At 33.5% G+C, this 19,431-nt stretch overlaps 9 protein-coding genes across 9 annotated transcripts, besides 2 other annotated features; 6 read left to right on the plus strand and 3 right to left on the minus strand.

Moving 5' to 3' along the window:
• Positions 1-16,198: part of a mobile genetic element that runs on past the window's edge.
• On the plus strand, positions 2,127-3,212 carry TVAGG3_0439400 (integrase core domain containing protein family; the record flags this gene model as incomplete). The annotated part of the gene is made up of 1 exon (XM_051234146.1): positions 2,127-3,212. The coding sequence occupies one exon, from the start codon at positions 2,127-2,129 to the stop codon at positions 3,210-3,212; it is 1,086 nt and encodes a 361-aa protein (XP_051103876.1).
• TVAGG3_0439410 (uncharacterized protein) lies at positions 3,474-4,139 on the plus strand (the record flags this gene model as incomplete). The annotated part of the gene is made up of 1 exon (XM_051234147.1): positions 3,474-4,139. One exon carries the CDS (start codon positions 3,474-3,476, stop codon positions 4,137-4,139), a length of 666 nt encoding a protein of 221 aa, XP_051103877.1.
• On the plus strand, positions 4,366-5,331 carry TVAGG3_0439420 (organellar and viral DNA polymerase type B; the record flags this gene model as incomplete). The annotated part of the gene is made up of 1 exon (XM_051234148.1): positions 4,366-5,331. One exon carries the CDS (start codon positions 4,366-4,368, stop codon positions 5,329-5,331), a length of 966 nt encoding a protein of 321 aa, XP_051103878.1.
• Positions 5,809-6,501, plus strand: TVAGG3_0439430 (KilA, N-terminal/APSES-type HTH, DNA-binding family; the record flags this gene model as incomplete). Its single annotated transcript, XM_051234149.1, has 1 exon — positions 5,809-6,501. The coding sequence occupies one exon, from the start codon at positions 5,809-5,811 to the stop codon at positions 6,499-6,501; it is 693 nt and encodes a 230-aa protein (XP_051103879.1).
• Positions 6,790-7,263, minus strand: TVAGG3_0439440 (uncharacterized protein; the record flags this gene model as incomplete). The annotated part of the gene is made up of 1 exon (XM_051234150.1): positions 6,790-7,263. The coding sequence occupies one exon, from the start codon at positions 7,261-7,263 to the stop codon at positions 6,790-6,792; it is 474 nt and encodes a 157-aa protein (XP_051103880.1).
• Positions 7,352-11,269, plus strand: TVAGG3_0439450 (organellar and viral DNA polymerase type B; the record flags this gene model as incomplete). The annotated part of the gene is made up of 1 exon (XM_051234151.1): positions 7,352-11,269. One exon carries the CDS (start codon positions 7,352-7,354, stop codon positions 11,267-11,269), a length of 3,918 nt encoding a protein of 1,305 aa, XP_051103881.1.
• Positions 11,496-12,091, minus strand: TVAGG3_0439460 (uncharacterized protein; the record flags this gene model as incomplete). Its single annotated transcript, XM_051234152.1, has 1 exon — positions 11,496-12,091. A coding segment is annotated over one exon (596 nt), but the record flags the coding sequence as incomplete, so codon positions are not given.
• TVAGG3_0439470 (uncharacterized protein) lies at positions 12,303-12,515 on the minus strand (the record flags this gene model as incomplete). The annotated part of the gene is made up of 1 exon (XM_051234153.1): positions 12,303-12,515. A coding segment is annotated over one exon (213 nt), but the record flags the coding sequence as incomplete, so codon positions are not given.
• A 987-nt stretch (positions 16,199-17,185) lies between the features above and the next one.
• Positions 17,186-17,223: a mobile genetic element.
• Positions 17,224-17,350: 127 nt separating this feature from the next.
• TVAGG3_0439490 (protein polyglutamylation) lies at positions 17,351-19,137 on the plus strand (the record flags this gene model as incomplete). Its single annotated transcript, XM_001320213.2, has 1 exon — positions 17,377-19,005. One exon carries the CDS (start codon positions 17,377-17,379, stop codon positions 19,003-19,005), a length of 1,629 nt encoding a protein of 542 aa, XP_001320248.1.
• Positions 19,138-19,431: the final 294 nt, after the last annotated feature.

The following is a 19,431-nucleotide window of genomic DNA, read 5'->3' on the forward strand; positions in this document are numbered from 1 at the left end:
AGAAGGCGGAATTAAGTTCGATCCACTGGGTTTCATTTTCAACTTAGCGAATGCGGGTGTTAGTTTCGCTGAATGGACAACTATACAGAGTGAAATAAATGCAATATGGACGTTTTTGGGGTCAAAAGCGGGAATGGGTGAGCTTGTAAATGCTGCAAGAACATTAGGTGAAACGGGAAATTTTGTAGATGGTTTTAAAAGACTTGTTTCAAATGTTTTAACAAACACAAAGAAATTATTTAGATATACCATACATAACGGCCAGATTTTCGAACAGGTAGCAACAAACCCTCCGGTTATGGCTGCGTTGATGGTGGCTAGAGACATAAAGCTGCGTAGCGACGAGGGCGAAGCCCACGAAGAAAAGGAGAAACCAGAGGATACGGGTCAGGTTATTCGAGACATTAAAAACGTGTATCCTGAAGTTATTGATTTATTTAGAGGTGTTAATGATTCGATTTCAAATCATTCTATAACCCTTGATGAAGAGAATAAATTAACAGATTATATATTCGTCATTATTGCAGAACTAATGAAGAGAATAAATGAAAAAGGTATAGCTGATATCATTAATGTAAGTGATGTAATGATGAAAAGAAATTTTGACTCATTATTTACAGAACCGAAAACAGAATATAGTCTTTATGACGTAATTAATGAATTAATGAAAAAGATTAATGATAATAAGAGTTCTGGCGGAAGAGTTGAATTAGAGGTGAATGATGTTAATGAGAAATTAGATAATAAAGCAGATAAAAACCATGTTCATTATATAAGTTCAGATGAACAGATTATAACGGATTATCATGAATATTTAACACAGGATGAAAAAGTGAAGACAAAAGATGTTAATGAAAGAAGATATAAATTCATTCGTGCTAAAGGTTATGACATACACTGTACTGTACAGTATGACACGGGTAAAGCACCAGAAGCATTTGGTTATAACGATGAAATTTATGCTTCATACTTCTTTGTTAACGGTGTATTAGTTGAACCAAGATTTACTTTGAGAGTTAAGGCAAAAATAACTTTTGAAGATGCTATTAAAAGTAAAGCTGACAAAGATGAACTTGACGCAACGAACAAAGTTTTGAAATCTCATAAACAATATCTCCGATATAAATGAACTTCAAGCTACATTAAATAGTAAAGCTGACAAGAACCATACACATGAATCCTTCACTACTGTTAGAGCAGACGACATAATATTGAACTATACCCTTGGTTCAAGTGCACCTTTAGAGAATCCAAGTACAAGCGTAAAAGATACACTAAACTCCTTAAATAACAAATGTATAAATATCAAAGGTCATGTCAGAAACTTTGAAACATATGAACTACCAGCAATGTTAGATAAAAAAGCAGATAAAGAACATACACATAACTCCTTCTCAAATGTTGCTATAGAAAGTATTGAAGGAACGGTTGGCGGAACTGGTGGGGATGCATTATATTATAAACCTCCTAACTTTCCACAAGGTTTAACATCGAATGAAAACATAACAACGAAGAAAGAAATTAGCTGTAAAAATGTTTATGTCATGGATGATGAAAATAATGTTAAATTCACTGCTCAAGATTTATATGATAAGAAAGCTGACAAAACAGAGCTTCAAACATTAAAGACTGAAATACTTCAAACATTATATCCTATAGGCTCTATTTATACGTCAATGAACTCAACAAATCCAGCAAGTGTTTTAGGTTTTGGTACGTGGCAGCAGATTGTAGACAAATTCTTATACTGTGCTAACTCTTCAAAGCAAACAGGAGGCTCAAAGAAAATTAAAGAAGCAAACTTACCTGCGCACACTCATACAGGAACTACAAACTTTTCTGGCGACCATAGCCACTCATTAAGAGACCACCCATTATACAACTCAGACTATGAAGCTGGCAATGACGTTTTATCTCCATCTTATAACAATTCAGCAAAAAAGACTTTTCGACCAACTGAACCAGGAGGAAATCATACACATACATTTACAACAAATCCAACAGGAAGTGGAGCAGATTATATGCCACCATTTATGACGGTTTATGCATGGTACCGCGTTCAATGAACGCGCTTGAGCCTGCTTTGCAGGCTTACCGTCTTGAATAAAATCTTTATTTTTACATAAATGAGTTTAAAAGAAGTATTCGAATCATCACCGTGGAGGTCATTTAAGAAGTTCAATGAAGCTGCAAAGAGTTGGGGATTTACTAACAGAGCTGAAGTGAAAAGGTTCTTTGACAAAAATGTTGTAAATCAAACAAAAATAAACCCTTACGACTACTTTTTACCAATTTACTCCAACACTCCTGACGCATACCAATTTGACACTCTCATTCAAAGCAGAAAAGGAGGCCATAAACCATTCCTCATCTTCATAAATGTTAACACTCATAAAGCATATGCATATCCAATGAAAAATAAAGGAACTCGTGAAGTGTTAAGAGTTTTACAAAAGTTTGTAGCAGAACATAGCCCAAGTACTTTAACATCAGACCAAGACAGTGCATACCTCAGCAATGAAATCACAGAATTTCTCATTAAGCATAACATAACTCACTACACTACTGAAGACCATAACCATAACATACTCGGTATCATAAACCGCTTCATAAGGACTCTCAGAGATTTAAATCAAGAGCGAGACTTTACCGAAGAAACAATGAAACATTTTCTCGAAGTATATAATTCCTCAACACATTCTACAACAGGACATACACCAAATTCAATGACACAACAACAAGAAGAAAAGTATATACAAAAGAAACGAAGCCAAACACAAAATATCAGAAATTCAACACAATTTACCCTCATTCCTGGTACAAAAGTTCGTGTAGTTCTTGACGACAAACCGTTGACAAAGAAACGTTTAAGGTTAAGTAGAAACTATTATATCATAGACTCTACGCAAGGTAATGGATATCTTATAAAAGCTGCTGACGACTCCATTGCATTTTATCCTCGTCATACATTAGTTGAAAGTAGTAATGGCAAACTTGCTGAAACCATTGACGAAGCAAAGCGAGGAGTGGTTATTGAAATACTTGGCTATAACATAAACGATGACACTTATAAAGTAAGATATGAAGGAGGCGTTGAAGATGTTATACCATCTAAGAACTTGAGAGAGTCGAAGCCAACACATCTGGGACCATTAGAGCGGGAGTACTGGAAGGATAAAAATAAGCCAGAAAGAATAAGAAAATTCTTCTAAACTTTTTCATTAGATGTAAATCAGACATGAATAAGAAAATTCTTCTAAACTTTTTCATTAGATGTAAATCAGACATGAACGAGAACAGTCATGATATCATTAATGGTACCATTTATTTACACCAAAAATATATTTATGGTAGAAGGGTAGATCTAACCCGATATCTAACCTCTTTTCTACCCTCATGAATTTCCTTAAGATAGAAAAAATAAAGTTAGTTTTATTTTTATTTATTTTTTTATTTTGTATGTAAGAACAGAAATGTCAGTCGAAGCACAGACGTTCACGAACAAATCTAATGGCGAAACATTCACAAAAGGCACTTATAACGGTATTGAAGTCTTACGTAGAGACAAGGATGGTTACATTAATGCAACAAAGATGGCAAGAGAAGCAGGAAAGTTAAACCATTTAAACAGATTTCTCAATAGTGCTAAAATGCAGGAAATTCTTGAGTTTTGGATGAACGAATACGGTCAAGCCGAAAGTGGCTCGACCGCAAAACAAGCATTTTATGAGCTTACAAAGGGTGTCATGAATGAATTCAAAGGTATTTACATACATCCTGACCTCGTTCATTTTGTTGCTGAATGGTGCTCTGTAAAGTATGCATTTTATGTCAAAGATATTTTGGATTCCATAGACAAGAAAGTTCATGAGAAATTAGATGAAGAAGAACTCGAAGATACAGTAGAGAATGCTAAACCTTTGTTCGAACAAGAAGTTAGAAAAATGTGCGAAAAACAATTAGAACATGAACGTGAGATATGTTATGGTTATAGAGATTCTCCATACGAACTAGACCAATGGGAACAAGAAGATTTAAAGAGAGAATTTAGAGAATATGAACTCGCTAAGATAGCATTAGAAACTGCAGAAAAGAAGTTAAAAGTTTGGGGTCGTTTTGTACAAAAATATTGTGAGTAAATGAACCATTTATTTTAACATAAAGACGCAAAGCGGCGGGGCATAGCCCATGACCAAAAATATATTTTAGGGTAGATGGGTAGATCTAACCCGATATCTAACCTCATTTCTACCCTCAGCCGCTAAGCGGCGAGACCCAAAGGTCTTGAATTTTCATGAATTTCCTTAAGATAGAAAAAATAAAGTTAGTTTTATTTTTATTTATTTTTTATTTTGTATAAAAGATATGATTTCAACAATCGGCACAACAACAATTCAAGCCGCGAACGGCAGGACTCTGGCCACATCAACAGCACCAAACTCGTTAGTCATGAATCCTACGTCAATGTTAGTAGAAATGAAAAACTTCATTCCTTCTTCATTTACTTTCGAAACAGAAATACAAAAAATTAAGCAAGAACTTTTAACAAGTAATTTAGACTGTACCGCACAGGATGAAGAAGATGAAGAATATCTTTATGAAATGCAAGATATCATAGACCATTTACCCAAATTGCCTGAAATCCAACAACAAAAGCTCACTATTCCTGAATTCGATGAAATAGAAGTTAAAGTTAGTGATTCTGCAGAAATTAAGAAATTCATTCGTAAGGTAAACTATGAGTTTCTAGGATATCATTGCAACCATAAAGTTATGGACAAAGATTGCGACATGATTTATAAAAACATTTCAGATATTTATAAATCGGGGGAGTTTAAGACATACGACAACTTTGTTTCATTAGCTGCAAAATGTGTATGGCAGATTAGAGATAAAGACAGAAGAGGTAAAGTATGGCATGAACAGATAAAACCAACTGCTTCAGATTTAAAGAAAGCCATTGATGCTTTAGTTATTTTAGCAGGTAAGGTTTCAGAATATAACGCAAAAATGAATCCTCAGTGTTCTAAATGTAAAGCAGCAATGAGGAAATATAACTATTCAGTAAAAGAGATAGAAAGAATGAGAAACGATTACGAAGATTTAAAGAGGGAGGCAGAGAAACCAGCAGAAGATAAAATGGACATGTTAGAATTTCTGAATAAAAACTATCCCACAGCCGATGATTTCCTTTTATCTGATGTCAAGAAGAAGTATAAAGAAACTTTCGGTATCGTTAAAATTTTTGATATATTAACTGAAGAAATAGAAGCTACAAAAATATTTAAAATTTCACGAATTCATAACGTTTACCATGTAAAACGTTTATAAAATAACTGGGGTAGAAATGAGGGTAGAAATCGGGTTAGATCTAACCATCTACCCTAAACATTATTTTTATTGAATTCAGCAACAAAATTCTGAGTAAAATAATTTTTAGGGCATGTGTCAAACCGTTGAGTTTTCACAAAATTCCAAAAATAACGTTTACCATGTGAAACGTTTATAAAATAACTGGGGTAGAAAAGAGGGTAGAAATCGGGTTAGATCTAACCATCTACCCTAAACATTATTTTTATTGAATTCAACACAAAAATAATGAATTTCATTAGTTAGAAAAATAAAGTTAGTTTTATTTTTATTTATTTTTTTATTTTGTATGTAAAGACAGTAATGTCAACATCAGAGAACACAACAACTGCTATCGTTCATGAAGCCATTAATGAAGAATATGAATACATACAGTATAACAAACAGTTACGTCTCATTCGTTCAGTCTAAGACGATATGTACCAAATGCAAAGTATAATGAATGCTCTTCGTTCTACAAAGCAATCATATCATTGGTTTGAAAACCAACAGACAAAAGAACTTTTAGAAGAATTTCCTCATATGATTGCTTCCCTCGGAAAACCGAGAGAAGAGATTCCGTACGAAAATCGCAAGAATTTGGCTCCTGGTTTGAAAGGTTATTATGTTCATAGACTTTTAGTAAACGCTGTAGCAATGTGGGCTTCACCTCGTTATGCTTGTTATATTTTCATGATGTTAGATGAACTATATAAAGCAGAACGTGGAGAGATGGAAAAGAAACTTCATGCAAAAGATGAAGTCATTGAATCCAAAGACAAAAGCATACAGAAAAGAATACCGCGTTCAGTACCAAAAGGAAAGGAAAAGAGTTATAAGTATATGATATATACTGAAGAGATGGAAAATGATGAAGATAAAAATATGGTTATGTTGCATTTAGTGAGAAGAAACAACAAGAGCTTTTATGACCTCGCTAAGATATATAAATCTGACAGAAACTGGTTCTATCGTGAAAACTTACCGATTTCAATGACACCGAATGAGCAAATAAAGGAAATTGTCAAAAATACTCTTCCTCAAACACACTATGACATCAAAGGTTGCACAATACTTACATTCAAAGAAGACTTAACATTACTGAAGGAAAAAATAACAGAATATTTCGATAACTTCAAAGAGGAAGAATAAAAAAAATCTAAGCTAATTTTATTTTTTTTATAAAATTTTATCTCATATGAAAGAACATGAATTTAGAATATTCGGAACTCATGACAGAAGAAGAGAACGAACAACATGTAAAAGATTATGCAAAATTTCTGAAGACATACAAAGCATTTAAACAATATCTAAATGCTTCTAAAGATTATGCAAAATTTCTGAAGGTATATAAAGCTTATGAAAAAGCGTATGAAAAGTTTATACATTGGGGAATTGTTGTAAAATATCGATATGAAGACTAACCAAAAATATATTTTCTTATAAAGCTTCAGGGTCAATTTCTTCAACCATTTCACTTCCTTCGTCAATGTCAATAGAAGCTTCTTCAACCTTTGGTAAGAATTTCTGTATAACATCTTTGTTCGTTATTGTCTTCAGAGATGAAGGATAATATTTCACATTTGTTTCACCTTTCTTATATTCTTTCTGTTCGGAAAGATTTAAAGCAATACTGAAGAAGTCAATGTTAGAGTTCTTTATGATAGTATAGTGTGTATCTTTGACATTCACGAAGAAACTCTTTTGTTTCAAAACTACTGCTAACTCTTGTGAAGTATAACGTTTGCGGTCAATGACGATAGCTAATGGTCTGACATACTGACCAAACTTAGATTCTTTCACAAACTTCTTGTTAAAGATAACATTAACATTTGAAGCACCATTGAACTCATTCTTGATGGCATTAGCGAGAGCATTGTATGAAAAGAACTTGCAATCTTGCATGTGTTTCATTAAAATAAAAATATTAAATTATTTTGAAAAATAACTTAAAAAATCTAATCTAATTTTTTCAAAAATATTTTTTTATTTCCTACTAAAGATGTATCGGAAGTTGTCTAAGTTAGAACACTCGGAAATAAAACAACTTCTTACAGAAGCTAACATAGATGTTGCAATTCATTACGCAACAAACAAAAAAGCACTCGCTGACTTCATTAAAGACTACAATGGTGCAATAAGTTACGATAAAATTCGTGAGTTCATAAAGCCGCAACGCGGCGAGGACGAAGTCCATGCAAGAACTTTTCCTTTAAATGACTATGCTATTGACTTATATCATAGACGTTCAGTACCTCATGAAGTAAGAAAAGAAATGTATGACATAACAAATGCAAACGTTGGTCATACTCGTAAAGCTCTTTCTCATGACGTTCGTCAAGAGATGTTTGAACTTACGAACTCAAACGTTGGTGAAACAAGAAGAGCTGTACCTCATGAAGTAAGAAGAGAAATGTATGACATAACAAATGCAAACGTTGGTAAAACACGAAAGAGAGACGACACACTGAAACAACAGAGAAGAGAGATGTTTAAAAGTGCTATAGAACAAGTTCGCAAAGCTAACGTTGTCATTCGTTCCATTGACGACAAACCAAAAGAAGGTGAGAGATGGTTAAAGAAAGATGAAGAGAATAGGAAGAGAAATGTGAAGTCAGGCAATAGACTCATTGACTTTAACATCGAAGCTTTAGATGAACCAAACAGAGACTACTTACACAAACATTTCGGTAAGGTTTTCATGAGACTCTTAGAGAAAATTAAAATAAACTCACAACAGAGATGGATGGTATGTTATAAACTTGGTGGAAAGTATGAATGTTCTACGTTAAACCTCAATAATATTGGAACATTACTACATCAGCTCTTGAAGGAGAACTTTATATCAGAGATAGAAGCAAATGCTGCAGGTATTGTTGAAATGCACTATGACTTCTTCTTGACAAACATAAAGAATCTTACCGAAATAAAAATGTATGATTTAACTGAATATGAAGGCTTAACGATGTCAGATGTAAAGAAAGGCAAACCAAAAAAGAGACCATATAGAGATGAAAGCACACTGACAAATGACCAGAAAGCCATTTTGGAAGCTCTTAAGCAAACAGGAAACCCACCACTTATAGAAAGCTTTTGGAAAGATAATGGTGAAAAGAAGTTTTATAAGAAGAGAAGCGGTCAGTTCTGGAAGTATCTTTGCACATTACCTATAAACCTTGAACGCTACCAAATCTTCAATGAACTGAACAAAAGAACTGCAACACTTATGACAGAGGACAATTGTTTCGTTTATGCTTGCATTCAGGCTGGAGTAGATGGAGAGACTATTGACCACATGAGAGAAGTCATTCGTGTTAGAGACTTTCCTCAAAGTAAAGTACAAGAAATTTCTGATGCAACAGGTATAGCATTTAATGTTACCATTGGTTATTTCAATGACTCTAGACATAATGAAATAAAGAGATATATACCAAAAGAACGTGAAACTATTCGAACGATTGACTTACTTCTTGTTGAAGACCACTACATGCTAAACGAAAGATTACCTATGACAACATATTTCATTCGCAACTATATAGAAATCTTGAAGGAGTGTGGTGGAATGAACATTGAGAAACAGATGAAGATTTATACAAAGAGAGAAGATAAATATGTAGTTCGTTATGATAGAACAACACCGTTATGGGATGTTATGAAAACATTGTGGGAGTGCAAATATTTCGAACCTATTTCTTATGGAGAACTTTTCACATATACGACTGACTTATATAAACAGAACCTTGCACCATTTAAAGATTTGACATATGCTCCAAAGTATTGTGTACAACTGAAGAAGAAAGCCGAGTCAAAAGAAGTAAATAAAAATAAGTGCAAGTTCATTCCTGAGCACGTTTTCTTTGCTGACTTTGAGTGCAGTACTGATGGCTTTCATAAAGCTTTTAACATATGTTATGACAGTGAAGATGGTTCAGTGAGTGAAAGCATTTGGGGTCAGAACTGTGCAACAGAATTTTTGGAGCGACTTCCTGACAAGAGTTTAATATATTTTCATAACCTCAGTTATGACATAAACTTTATCTTAAGACACATGACAGAAGTGAAAGGAACTCCCATCATTAAAGGTTTACGAACAATGCAAATAACTGGCTTATATAAAGGCCGGGCAATTATTATAAAAGACTCTTACAGTGTTATAAATAAGAAGCTTAAACTATTTCCTGCTATGTTTAACTTACAAACAGGACCGAAAGAAGTATTTCCTTACAACTACTACAGCAGTGTTTTGTTAGCAAATGACAACAGAACTGGTGTCATTTCTGAAGCGTGTAAGTTTATCCATGATGCGGATACGTTCATGAAAAACATAGATTTAATCGAAAACTGCAGAATAGATGAAAACCATTTCGATTTAGAAAAGTATAGCACATTTTATTGCAAACAAGATGTAAGAATTTTAAGAGAAGGTTTTGTTAAGTTCCGCAATGACATATTAAAAGAATTTGATTTAAACGTTTATGATTACGTTAGCATTTGTTCAATTGCTAACAAATTATTTGAGAACAGAGTGTACTTCCCGAATGGAAATTTATATGACCTCTCAAATAAACCAAGAGAGTTTATTTCACGCTGTATTCAAGGTGGAAGATGTATGCTGTCAGATAACATGAAACAAAAGAGCGAAAAGAAACTCATTGCTGATTTCGACGCTGTTTCATTATATCCATCAGCTATAGCAAGACTTTATACTTTAGAAGGTATTCCAAAGGTTATGAAGCCAGAAATGTTAAGCACAGAGTATCTCATGAGACATTTATTCGATGACGACCAAAAGGAACCCATTGGTGAAAAGTTTATGTCTGGCTTCTTTGTTCTCATTAAGATAACAGAGATTGGAATACATAGACACTTTCCTTTAATAGTTTGTGACCCTGAACTAAATCCAGAACTTAACGTTCCCAGAAGTTCAAACACTTGCTGTTTAATGTATGTTGACCATATAACATTACAAGACCTCATAAAATATCAAGGTGTCAAATGTGAAGTGTTGCAAGGATACTATTACGATGGAAACAGAGATATTAGAATAAGAGATGAAGTAAAGAAGTTGTTTGAGTTAAGGTTAAAGTATAAGAAAGAAGGAAATCCTTTGCAAGAAAATATAAAGCTCATTCTGAACAGTATTTATGGCAAAACTATTCTATCTCCTATTGAGTCAAAAATAACCATAGTAGATGACAAAGATGCTATAAGATATGCTATAAGAAATTACAACCATATAGTGAAGTTCGAAGGTTTGGATGGTTCAGATAAAACTATTTTCAAGCTAACGAAAAGCATTTGCAGACACTTTAACTTCTGTCCACTTGGTGTTAACATTCTGTCTATGTCGAAGAGAATAATGTGTGAAGTATTCTGTACTGCTGAGGACTTAGGAATGGACATCTTTTATAGCGATACGGACAGTATGCATCTCTACAATGAAGATATCCCTCGTTTAGCTGAAGAGTTTGAGAAACGTTATGGAAGAGTTCTCATTGGTAAAAACCTTGGTCAATTTCATAGCGACTTTGCAGAAATCACAAAAGATAAACAAAGTTTAGCATACAAGTCAATATTTTGTGGAAAGAAGACTTACATAGACTTACTCACGAATGATTTAAATGAAGTTGCATTTCACTGCACAATGAAAGGCGTGAAGCAAGATGTTATTGCTTTAACCGCTAATGAAATGTTTCCTGACTCTGTTCAGTGTTTCTATGATGAAGATAAAGGTTTAATGGTTCCGCAAGGAAAATTTGACAAAGACTCTGAGTTCAGTGTTATGAAGTTATATAAAGCACTTTATGACGGTCAAGAGATTGGATTTGACTTATGTAAGTCTGCTACACCTTGCTTTGAAGAGAAGTTTAACTTTTCTATTCAGACTAAGACTTCATTCATAAGAAAGCTTAAGTTCTGAGGTCATGAATGAGAAAAATAATGAGGTCATTTATTTTTGTCAGCAGTGAGACCATTCATGATAAAAATAAGCCGCTAGCGGCAAGGGCGAAGCCCATGTGGTCATTTACAATACTGCGATGGTAGAGTTTAAGAGTTGTGCTTCAATGTAGAGACAGTCCTTATGGTCTGGAGGTAAGAACACTGGGCAGTTATGGTCATGAGTGGAGAACATGTCTATCCAAAACTCACGATTGAAGCCAGTTAATTTATAGTATTTAGGGTTAGGAAGTGGTGAAGTTCTTGTATGACCAATGAACTCATTTTCAACTCCCTTACTTAAGTTTGAATATAATATAGCTTGCTTTCTATCCCAAATGCCAGGTGTTACAATCTTTGAAAATTCATTTTTCCTCGGAAGCATTGCATCATAATTGAAAACATTCTTGAAATCATCACTTGGTTCAGAGATTTGAAATCTTATACGTAATGGATTTTCTTTCTCTTTAGCTACTTCATTGAATGGTGAGAATATAACAAACTGACAGTCATGAGTTCCATCTTCATTTTCATTAAATTCATAATGAAAGTCTATAAGTTGTGGCTGACTACCTTCTTCTTTCAGTTGTGCAAGAAACTCACGTAAAGGCTGTAAAGTTTGTACTTCAATGTTGAACTTTTTCTCGAACATCTCATTAAATGAAATCATACATTGTTGCAATGTTGTATCGTCTTTAAAGTATTTGTATATGTGAATGTTTTGGGCGCTTAAAGACTGTTCGTCATTTTCTATCTCGACTTGAAGTATAAAGTCAACCTTTCTGAAAGCACGTGTTATATACATAGATGTTATGCCAATGTACTTCTCTTCATTTATGTTCACAATCCAGTCTGTTGGAAACTTAAACGTTACTCTGTTCCCCTTTATTTTGACGTCAGGGTTTTCACTACTGAACGCAACAGATAAAGGTATTTGTCTATACATTTAGTTCGATAAAAATAAACCATTTACTCTTTCTTTGCTTCAGCTTCTTTAGCTTTTGCTTCAGCTTCTTCTCTAGCTTTTTCGCCAGTAGTCTTGGGTTCTTTTGTCTTCCAGCAGCTAATGCAGCAAGTTGTTTTTCACTAAGTTTTCTCTTTGGTCTCTCTGGCTTTTGTTCTTGTTTTTGTTCCTTCAGTTCGGATAAAATTTGCTCACGAATTTCTTTCTTCAATGCTTCAACATCTATGACCCCTTGGGTCTTGTCCGTAGGGCTTGTCTGAGTCATTTGACTGCAGATAAAAAACAAAATTAAAACTTTAACCGATGTAAAATGAGCTTGTCAAAATCAGAGCGAGAGTCTATTATATTAAATGACGCAAGAGGAATACAACATCCTTTCTATTACGTAAGTCAGAGTAAAGATGGTAAAATATACGTAAGAAAAAGAAAGGTTCCATTAGCGAATGCAGAAAGCGACAACATTAAGGTGCATGGCAGAGGCGAAGCCCATATAAAACCTTCTGTTCAAACTGAACAATAGAACCAGAAGAAAAGAAGCCAGATGTACTTTCAATAACGAACCAAGAGCTTATTGCAAAGTTCGTGAATTTCATTGAAAAACAAACCGAGTCAAAGAACCTGACCCCAGTGAAAGAAGTTGAGACAAAAGAGAATGTACAGTTCATTGAAAATGTCAAGAAACAACTTCCACCACGAATGCCAAGAAGAAGAGTGAGAATAATGAAGTAAATAGATATTTTTATCTGAAGTAAATACATGCAGAACGAACAGCTTAAACGAATTTACTCCAGCAGAGCATATTCATCAGATTCGCTCATATTTCGATATCATAGACAATGCAGTTCAAATTGGTGACACTAATAGAAAATATTCTGACGCAAAGATTCCATCACAACCTGGAACTGCTAAAGATAACACATGGGTAACATTCAATCTCTCACCTCCTGGTGAAAATATGTTGGACCTTTACAATACATTCATTACGTATAAAATGGAAGGTCAATTTATTGTAGATAAAGAAATTGGTTCAGGTTCCAATAAAACAAACCCACCAGGATTTTGGATTGGTTTCGATGACGATTTCTATGCAGTTGCTGGATATCAAATCCTTGCAAATGGTCGTATCGTATATTCTCAAGACAACGCAAGAGAAGAAGCATATATAACTTCAAACTCACAAACTACCGAACAAATAAAGAAAGTAGATGTTTTCTCAAAGACTCGACATGAAGATGTATGGAGTCATTCGGGAACATGCAGAACAGGACAAATTGTTAGTGGTCCAATTACAGCAGGAAAATCATTTGATTTTAAGCTTCGTTTAAGAATTCCTGTTAGAAGATTCCTTCCATTAGAAGCTATTCGATTTATTCCAGCTTTTGCAGGAAACATTCAGCTTAAAGTAAAGTTCAGTAGCGACGCCTTACAATGCACATCTATATCTGTAAATGATATCATTGCTTTCAATCCAACTCTTAAAGTTGCATTTGCTTCAGATTCAAATCCACCGACAAATAAATTTGTTCCATGGAATGAACCATTCACTATGATAACGAAGGCAGTAGAAGCTAGTGGAACAGTTACTATTACAACTGTAACCCAGCAACTATTTCGAACAAAGATGGATTTTAATGAATGTTTCATTCATCCAAAGTCATTCTCTTTAGACCCTAACATTTATACAGAACTTGTAGAACATTATACAAACGAGGCTTTATGTTTTCCTGTTAAAGTTATGGATTGGATTCCTATGGACGGTTCATTCTCAAAGAATACAGATAGTTCAAGTGCAACATTTACAGCAGCTTATACGCCTATTAATGTTAAAAGTATTTGGGCACTATTTAGAAAGAAAGACAACTATTATGTTAATTTTGAGAACCCTAAGTTTAAATATCTTCAGCTTTCCATGGGAGCTTATGGAAATATGCCTGCAGAACCTGAAAAATCATATGGACCTGTATTTTATGAAATGGTTGCGAACGCTGCAATACAAACAATGATATGATAGGATTTAATGAAGATGTTATGAGGTCATTGGTGGATGATGGTAGTGTGGAACATAAATGGGATAGCTATGACAACACACATTTCTTATGTGGTTTTCCAACAGAAGTGGACTTTTGCTTCCAGCAAGGTCAAACATCTACTGCTCCAATAACATACAAATTGTCTGTTAAAGGACCTATTGAACTAGCAACTGAAAATGTACCAAAGCCACTTATTGGATTTATGAGGGATTGTTGCTTTGCCATTCAGGTGCGTGCTAATGGCATCCCCATAATAAGATTAGATGACTATAACTTAGCTACGGACGACAGTGAGGAATAAAGGATGAACGTTTATTTTTAAAGCTTATAAACGAGTTCTTCATCAAGCTCTCGTGAACCTTCACCATCTGTGAAACAAACTTTACCAAACGATTATGAAGCACCTATTGAATATTTCTTACGAGCTGCACAATGGCAAAGAGCAGTCTCACCAAGGTTAGGTGTTCCACCAGCTCCTGTCAAAAATAGCATTTGGTCAAGTCCTTATATAAGATATGGTCTCCCACTAGGTTTGCTAGCTACAGCAGGAGCAGTTATGATGTTGAAAAGAAATAAAGCAAATGTTGTAAATAATACTGAAGTAGCTGAAGTTAAACAAACTCCAACACCTTCGCCAAAACCAACGCCTTCACAAGCAAAACCTTCAATGACTCCTGAACCTATGGAAGTACAAACTCCTGTTCAAAAGTCAACTCCTAAACCGACTCCAACATTTAAACCAGAACCTACTCCTCAAATAAATCGTAAAACTCCTGCGTTTCCTTACTGAAAAAAATAACGTTATTTTTATTTAATATTAAAATTTTTATTTAATTAAAATGACAAATAAAGTCACTGAAGCAATGAAACAAAAGTTTTTGGTAGAATAATTAAATCAGGAACTATTCCAGAAGGTTTTTACGTTCATACTATGAAGGATGGTAGAGTTCAGTTTAGAAAGATAAAGCAACCATTAGATAAAGAAGGAATTTTGAGAAAGATTAAACTTCATGAGGACAACATTGCTGAACTTAAGAAGAAGCTAGAAGAGTTGGAGAAAGGAAGAGAGTTATAAAGCAATGAATTCAACAGGGTAGAAATGAGGTTAGAAATCGGGTTAGATCTAACCTTCTACCCTAAATTTATTTTTGCGCTATGTTTTCATACGTGTGAGGGTGGTGATATCATTTATTTTTAAATAAATGTGGGAACAAAAATAAAGCATATCTACTCAACAGGAATGAGACCCTTACTGACTATGTATTCGTTTAATGCTTGATGAAAACAATGGTACATATTATCGTATGGGTATACACAACGTCTGTTTCCATCGTCGTCGTATATGTAGAGCTCAAATCCAGTCCAACCTTCTTTTGTACAATATGTAGCTTTATTTAAGTATGCATTTATGTAGATAAGGCAATTTTCTTCATCGCTCCAGAAATAATTTTTGGTCATTGTTGAAATAGTTTTCGTTCCTCTACGTCCATAAGGAATGTATGCAATAAATTTAGCATCATAAGGTATTATAATATATTCAGGATTTCTTTCATCGTCAATGGGTCTGTCTTTGTTAAAATGCATGTTTCTCAGTTTTACTTGAGTTTTGAATAGTTCACGGAAACGTTCTGGGAAAGAGTCATAGTAAATGTAGTCAGAGATGTCTTTGTAATGAAATAAAAAATTAAAAAAAAATAAAAATAAGGTTATTTTTTATTTAGTGAGGACGGTAGTGAATTCGTTAGTGAAGTCGTTAGTGAAGTCGTTTATGTGTCAGATGGTTTTGTAAATATTTAAGGTTAAGTTGGTGTTATGGTTGTGTTGTAAAATATACGTTACCGGTTTCGTAAAGTGTCAAACTGTTATCTTGGGTAAGGTGGAACGCAGTGCCACAGTACCCAACATAGTCATACTAACTATAAAAACAGGATCTGGATCATTATCTATTTTTGACAGACTGTCGAAAGGAGATGAGATAAGACTTATGAGAGTTTTTAATGATAAATGTAAATTTTTCAGAGAAGAATCAATATTATTCAATAAATCATCCTTTCAATTCAACATTTATTACATAATGTTTCCACAATTGATATGAATCTTTTAATATTGCAAATATAATTCCGAATTGGATCAGTGTTATTGTAATAAGACACACTTACAAATATCAAACATATTCTCAAAAATTGAAAATCAAGGGTGATGGGACATTGAAAATTAAACCTTAAACAAATTATTTGAAAAAATGTCAGAAAATGTTGTACTTGCTGGTTCACCAAAAAAAATATATAAAATTTGATCATAAATAAAATCGTTTTAAATTACTTCTTCATTTAAATTATAACAATTATTTTTGGTTTTATATTTTTTTGGATCAAATCCATTTTAATAGAATTTATATACTATTCATCTATTAGTAAACACTACCGTATATTATTTTTTAAGCTATCTTATTTTTTGAAATTTTATTCAAATCTTTGGTCGCAAGAAGAATTGCATGATAAATAAAAACATTTAATCAAAGTCAATTTTATTTTTCATATTCAAATGGACTGAGTGTTAACATTTAACATTTTTTGCTAATTGTCGTCAAAAATTAGGCGTAAAGCAAAAATTGATATTTCATATGGTTTTATGATAGATAAGCATTATATTCCCACTCATTATATTCGTAAATTTTGAGGTTTATCCTTCGCTTTTAAGATCATTGAATTTGATTTTTATATAAAATAGTTATATATTAGAAAATAATATGAGTTTATGTGATATTATTTTTCAGAAGATTTTGTGTTCTTCTTCAAAATTTTATTTTTTATTAAAAAGAATCTTTACAAAATATACATTTACTTTAATTAATATTTAAAAACGTGCTCTATCAAAAGTTCCAAAAATTCAATATTTTAGCTTTTCTGAGGTGTCACTTTTGATGAATTTCTGTTTACAACAGTCTAGGCGTCTTTGGTGCAATGGTTCTCGAATGCGTTATTTTTAAAAAAATAGTTTATTGTATGAAAAATAATTGTACGTTATTGATTTTTTTTGACGATAAGGTGTTTACAAAATTTTTAGTTCGCGGTAAAGCAATAGCGCCAAAAAGTCATGATTCCTGAGGTGCGATATATAGTTTTTAAGGCGGCAATTTATGAAGATGAGCTTGATAGCCCAATTCGTGTTGCCCGTGCCTCAAAATTAAGAGTTGGCTCATATAATAAACAATTAGTTCAGAGTTTATGTTACTATAACGGATTGAAGATAACTGAGAAAGATGATTATGTTCTGTACTGGGGAAGCTCTCCGGATTCTGATAAGATATCACCTTATTGCTGTTTTCAAAAGATAAACCATTTTCCAAATTCAAAAAATACAATAGGCAATAAAGCTGAGTTCGCAAAGATCATTCAGACACACCCATTAATCGCAAAGTTTCCAAATTTATTCCCAAAATCATACATTTATCCGGAAGATAATAAAAATTTATACCAGAGGATGAAAAGTCATCCATCAATGCAATTCATTTCAAAGCCACCTCGCGGCAGTGGCGGAAATGGCATCAAAATCATTACTTTCAAAGATTATTATTCAATTAAGCAAGGATCTGTTGTTTCTGACTACATTGCTCGACCATTGCTTATTGATGGCTTCAAATTCGATCTCAGGATATACGTTCTTGTTACTTCTTTTTGTCCATTACGAGCTTTTGTTTACAAAGACGGTCTTGCAAGATTCGCAACAGAAACATATACAAAAGGCAAAGATTGTCTATTTGCTGCCTTAACAAATGCTACACTTAATAAGAAAGGCTACAATTATTGTGATGAATTCAAATGGAAGCTCACAGAGCTTGTTGCTGAACTTGAAAAGCGCTGGGGAAGGTCTCCATCTGAAACCATGAAAGATATTTATACAGTTGTTGCCAAAACCTTAACATCAATTCAATCTACGATGACAACTACAGATGCAGACGGAATTCATGACAATTACTTCGAGATTTACGGTTTTGACATACTTATTGACAGGGAATTCCACATGTGGCTCCTTGAAGTCAATACATTTCCTTGTTTAGGAACAACGGAAGAGTCAGACTACGAAGTCAAAGGTCCCATGATCGCCAATGCACTCAGTATTGTCGGAATTCCTGATCTAAGTCTCTCAGAATTACGTTCTATTGAAGCCAAAATTGATCCATCTCAAATTGACTTGGACCAGCTTCAAGCACAGAAGGTCAAAGCCGAAGATGAGCGAAATAGACAGTCTGGTAATGGTTTTGTCCGTATATTCCCTTCAGAACTGACAGCTCCACTTGAAGAATACTTATTAAAACCACTTGGATGCACTTTGAGTAGGTTATCCCAACAGATTATTAGTAACAATGCACAGCAGATCGGAGAATCACTCACAGGATCACAAGGAATGGTCATTCTTATGCATGTTTTGACAAAAATTGAAGCAATGATGAGAAGAGTATCAGATCCACGACTTTTAGCGCGTATACAATGTTTCCTTGTTGCACAGGGATACACAACGCCACGTGGAACTTCAAATACTAGAGCTTTATTGAGACATTATATTGATAAGTTGAATAACTGGATTTCTGTATCAACAGAAGATTTTGTTGTTCAACCTGACACAAGAAAGAGGATTCTTTCACTTGAAGATGCTGATTTGGCTGATGTTTTGGAGAGTTCTCAAATGAAACTCGTTAAAAATGTTAGATTATTGTTCCCATAATAGATATATAGATTTGTATTATATTATAAAATACTTTCATATATGATTTATTTGAGAAAAAAACTATTTTCTTTTAATCATTATTTTATTTTTCTTAATTTTCTTAGAATCATGAGCAAATGACCATATATTGACATACATCTATTCAATGAAGATAAAATATTTTCTTATTATTATATATTATATTTTCTCATTTAGTAATTTAAAGTTAAAAACAATGAAAATCAAAGATATGAACCTTTTCTTCAAGTTGATATTTTAGCTTGATGTTTTGGTCGTTGAATACTTACATGAAGCATAGATCATTAAAAAGATTTATGAAAAATTGGTTTTTATGAAAACTTCTACCCACAAACAAATGCTATTAGTTGATGATAAACTGTTTTGTTATAGTCTTTAAGCCGAGAGTCTCAATGGTATCATTTT

This window comes from Trichomonas vaginalis, chromosome V (genome assembly GCF_026262505.1).
Source record: "Trichomonas vaginalis G3 chromosome V, whole genome shotgun sequence".
Classification (NCBI taxonomy): domain Eukaryota; phylum Parabasalia; order Trichomonadida; family Trichomonadidae; genus Trichomonas; species Trichomonas vaginalis.